The sequence below is a fragment of the Myotis davidii genome, unplaced genomic scaffold (assembly GCF_000327345.1).
Source record: "Myotis davidii unplaced genomic scaffold, ASM32734v1 scaffold573, whole genome shotgun sequence".
Classification (NCBI taxonomy): domain Eukaryota; kingdom Metazoa; phylum Chordata; class Mammalia; order Chiroptera; family Vespertilionidae; genus Myotis; species Myotis davidii.
In genome coordinates, this window is record NW_006285997.1 from 518,258 (window position 1) to 523,272 (window position 5,015).

The following is a 5,015-nucleotide window of genomic DNA, read 5'->3' on the forward strand; positions in this document are numbered from 1 at the left end:
GGTTTGCTTTCGTGATGCTGGGCAGTGGTGGCCTCCAGATCTCAAGGGTCAGCTGCCTGTTCCGCACAGGGTTCTGTATTGTTTTTGGATTTTGTGTTCGTGTTTTCACGCCCCATCATGCCCACCTGTGCTCCTGCTTCTGATTAGAAGTAGAGAAATGTGATTTGTCTTGAGATGAAACTCAAAATAATGGCCTCAAAATAATCAGCTGTGATGTTCGGTGGGTTAGATGTATTTAGTGCATTTTAAAAAAATACATATTTGATTTCAGAGAGGAAGGGAGAGGGAGAGAGAGAAACATCAATGATGAGAGAATCATGGATCGGTTGCCTCCTGCACGCCCCATACCGGGGATGGAGCCTGCAACCAGGTGTGTGCCCTGACTGGGCATCAAACCGTGACCTTTTGGTTCATAGATCGATGCTCAACCACTGAGCCACCTGGCCGGGCACCAGTGCAGTTTTGACTTGGGCTATTTTCCACTTACGACCAGTGTGTCTGGAGGTGACCCCGTCGTGGGCTGGGGACACCTGCATGGCACAGGACAGCAGGGTCACCCCGCAGCTCACTGGGTGGGTGCTCCCACCATCCCCTGGCTGATCCCGTGTCTGTGGGGGGTCCTTCAGATGGAGCATCGGCACCGGAAGAAGGACGCGCCGGCGCAGGCCAGCAGCCACCACCTCTTCGTGCAGCTGAAGAGCCTCATGTGCTCCAACCTGGGCGAGGAGCTCGAGGTCGTCTTCTCGCTCTTCGACAGCAGGGAGAACCGCCCCATCAGGTAACTGCGTCCCGGTGCCGCCGGGGCCTGGGGCCCGGGCAGGCGTGGACCAGATGACCTGGGTCACAGGTGGGCGTGGACCAGATGACCTGGTATGCGTTCTTCTCTCAGCCCCACTTTCTGATTGGTAGGACCCTGTGGTGTCTACACTTCCTACCGTGTGGAGGTTCCCCTGAAAGTTAGACGGGGGATGTATGGGAAAGTTCTAGCAAAACGCAAAGGGGCTGTAGGACTGTAATAATCGTTCTTAACGTGGAAATAGGACTTGATGTCAGGGCTGTGTGGGTTACTTTGTGTGGATAGTTCAGGGAAGATAGAATAGCTCGAAGTCTGCTTGCTGATTAGTCAGCACATGGTAGCTTTCCTGTTTACAGTGAATAATAGCCTATTCTCATCCCACCTGGATCAGAGGATACCAGGAGATAGATGATCAGTGTACCCGGAAACCTTCCCACTAAAGCTCTGGAGCTGAGTCCTGATGAGCAGTTTCCATAGGTTATATGTGCACATGTACTTTTTTCTTCTTTGCTGTGCTTTGAGTCTCACCTGTTGTGGCTCTCTCGGGGCAAGCTTTCAATATTTAGTAGGAACTTATACTGGATGTGTTTGAGTGCCTTAAACTTTCCATACATTTGTTTTTTAAAGTTGAGCATAACACACACCATCGTTTGCATTAAGTTTTTTCCAATTCAAATTTAGAATATATGTTGTAGCCTACAAATCACACGTAAGGACCCAGCTGTACCATGCTTTAAAAAACACATCAAAATACGTAGATACTGACAGTTTTTAGGAACACCAGGCCACATGTATTGTTTTACAAACACAAAGTAATCCTGGAACATTTCTTTTCTAGTAAAAAAAAAAAAAGGAAAGGTTTAGGACATATGCATGAAGCTTATTTTTCATGCACTGATAGCCGTAAGCTCTCTGGTGAGTTACTCCGTGCCCAGCCTGCGCTCTGGAATCTGCAGCCACCCACACTCTGCATTTGAGCCTCCTCCGGATGATAGCAACTGGCATGGAAACCTCTTCTTTCAAGTTTATTAAAATTTTATTGAAGTAGTTGGGTGGCGTCGGTTAATAAAATCATATAAGACCCAAGTGGACGCTTCTGTGAGATTAAGTCTGTTTTGTTCGCGTGTACGTTTACGCTCTCGGCTCTGTGGTTGCTGCTTTGCCGGTTTTGTCCGAAGTGGAGCCGATGGTGGTTGTCTGGGGGGCGCTTCTGTTTTCTAGAAAAGCTTCGATGTCACGCGCGTGATCTAACGGGTGTGGAGCCGCCTGGGGCTGAGGGGCACCCGGGGAAGCGCCCGCCCGAGCTACTAAACAGCCTGTAAGACGCTAACCACCTTCTCTCCCGCAGCGAGCGGTTCTTCCTGAGGCTGAACAGGAACGGGCTGCCCAAAGCCCCCGACAAGCCGGAGCGCCACTGCTCTCTCTTCGTGGTGAGTGCGCCGCGTCCTCCCCGTGGCGCTGCGTGTTATTGCGGGGACGTGGATCCCTGTGAGCCAGCGCAGGCCATTGGCTTAAACTTTGCGAGGAACACGCAAAGGCCAGGAGTGCCCGGGACTCGGACAGGGTCGCCCCTGCGTTCCTCGCAGGTCCTGGAGCTGGTCACACTCCCCGCAGAGTGCAGGGTTGGTAGCTCGCCTGGTGTTGGATAGGCGACGTGACTCGATATGAGAATGAGTGAGGGAGAGGTTGACATGAGAGCGGGCTTTCCCTTTAACTATCATGTGACGTCAGTAAACCTACAGTCAAGTCCACTATAGTATTTTTATTTATTTTTTAAAAATATATTTTTATTGATTTCAGAGAGGAAGGGAGAAGGAGAGAGAGATAGAAACATTCATCAATGATGAGAGAGAATCATGGGTCAGCTGCCTCTTGCACGCCCCCTACTGGGGATTGAGAGCCTGCAACCTGGGCATGTGCCCTGACTGGGAATCAAACCATAGGTTAATGCTCAACCATTGAACCACACCAGCCGGGCCACTATAGTACAGTGGGACCTTGACTTACGAGTGTCCCGACTAACGAGTTTTTTTGAGATACGAGCCGTCTCTCGGCCGATTTTTTGCTTTGAGTGGCAAGCTCAAAAAAATTCGGGTTACGAGCCAGCTTCAGGTACCCCACCACTAGTTGGCACAACGAACGTCACAGTGATTTGACATACGAGTAATTTGAGTTATGAGCTCCGTCACGGAACGAATTAAACTCGTAAGTCAAGGCCCCACTGTACTTTTAGAACAGGATTTGAACTATATGCTTCTGCTACAAAAATACCATTAAAAATATCTATGTTGGTTTTTGGGGGGAGGAAATAACCTAACTTTCATTTAGAAAGGTACTACGGAAAGCTCAGTAAATCTTTAAAGAGTCCCCCATCATAATGCTGTGAAACACAACTCTCCTTTCTCTATGATGCCCTCTAAAAACTTTACAGCTCTCTGTGTGTGTGTGGGCGCTGGTAGTCTTGTGAGCTAGTTATTGTGGGTTTGTTTTTTATTTCCATCTGCCCGCCCCCTCCCCATCGACAGCCATCAGCTTCCTCTCTGTGGGTCTGTTTCTGCCTCGTTTTGTTTATTAATCGTTCTTCGTTTAGGTCCCACATGTACGCGAGGCCACGCAGTGTGTGTTTTTCTCTGACTTACTAGTATCTCACTCGGCCTCATACACTCCAGGTCCATCTATGTTGTTGCTGGCGAGGTTTCCCTTTCTCGTGCCAACCACTGTACACTGTGTACGGGAGCCGCGTCCTCCCTCTGTGCCCATCTGTACATGACACGGAGGCTGCTTCCACATCTTGGTTCTTACTGCTGATCCCGCAGGGAGCACAGGGCTGCACGTCTCTTGTTAAATCAGCGTTCTTATTTTCTTCGATAAATATCCAGAAGTGGAATTGCTGGGTCGTGTGGCAGCTCCGTTTTGTCTGTTATTTGCAGGAATAATGTGCTGGGCCCTTTCACGGCTCCCCCATAACGGACAAGTTCTACGGTAACTGGGCTTTGTTTTTGGCAGGATCTGAGCAGCGGCGAGCTACGAAGGGACATCTACATCACGGTGCACATCATCCGGATCGGTAGGTGTGACCCTGTCGGGGGGAGCACATGGGGAAGGCGTGCAGCGAGGCCTCTGTCCTTGTAACTTGCCTGCTGCCTGAATCAGAAAGACGTCGGAGCCGGAGCTGCGCCTGAGAATCCCAGAACAGGGAGGGTGGGGCTTGCTCCCCGGCCTCTCCACTCCCGTGCAGCCCGCTCACCCGGCACAGTCTTCTGCCACAAGTCCTCGCGGAGTTTGTTGTTTCTTTTTGTTTCATGGGGCTCCCTGACCGTTTGATTCAACAATTTTGTGTTCATCATTTTTTTATCCTCACACGAGGAGTGAGGATACTTTTTCCATTGTTTTTTTTTTTAAGAGAGTGGAAGGCAGGAGGGAAGAGGAGAGAGAGAGAGGCATGGATGTGAGAGAGACACATGGATCAGTTGCCTCCTGCCTGCGCCCCAGCTGGGGCTGGGGATCGAATCCACAAGCAGGCACGTGCCCTGGCAGAGGCACTTCCCTGCCTTTCGGACCCGGGCCTCCTGGCGCCTTCGCGGGACCTTGGGGAGGAGGCTTCCGGTGTGGGACCAACTCGGTCCTCACGTTTCCTCGATGATCGAGGTCACGGCTAGGTCGTTGCGGGGGAGGGTCCCGGGCTGAAGCGTCACCTCCTGTCGCCCCAAACCTGTGTCCTTCCCGTGGCCAATGACATGATGATGGTGTGTGTGGCTTGTGAGGCCCAGATCCATGACTTCCCGGCCATGTCTGCTTCCCGTTGGCAGGTCGGATGGGGGCGGGAGAGAAGAAGAACGCCTGCAGCGTCCAGTACCGGCGCCCCTTTGGCTGCGCGGTCCTCAGCATAGCCGACCTGCTGACCGGGGAGACCAAGGACGACCTCATCCTGAAAGTGTACATGTAAGAGGCTGCCCGCGGGGGTGGGCGCAGGGGTTGGGGCAGGGCAGGGCCCGGGAACCAGGGCCTACTGGGATCTGCCTAAGGACCTCACTTTACCTTGATTATTTGTGTAAAGACCATCCAGAAGTTGTGGCAGCGGGGGCTAAGACAGAGGCTGTTAGGGGCAATCAGGCAGGCAGGCGAGCAGTTAGGAGTGATCAGGCAGGCAGGCGAGCAGTTAGGAGTGATCAGGCAGGCAGGTGAGCAGTTGGCGATCAGGCAGGCAGGTGAGCAGTTA

The 5,015-nt window shown here is 52.0% G+C and overlaps 1 protein-coding gene across 1 annotated transcript in view; it reads left to right on the forward strand.

Moving 5' to 3' along the window:
- The window catches only part of DOCK4 (dedicator of cytokinesis 4), a gene marked incomplete at its 3' end in the record, with an annotated part of 102,802 nt that overhangs the window by 19,377 nt on the left and 78,410 nt on the right, over positions 1 to 5,015 (forward strand). Inside the window, exons 8-11 of the mRNA XM_015559687.1 lie at positions 627 to 778; positions 2,145 to 2,226; positions 3,803 to 3,863; positions 4,606 to 4,738. Of these exons, the coding sequence (XP_015415173.1) occupies positions 627 to 778; positions 2,145 to 2,226; positions 3,803 to 3,863; positions 4,606 to 4,738 (428 nt within the window). The remainder of the gene's footprint in view (positions 1 to 626; positions 779 to 2,144; positions 2,227 to 3,802; positions 3,864 to 4,605; positions 4,739 to 5,015) is intronic.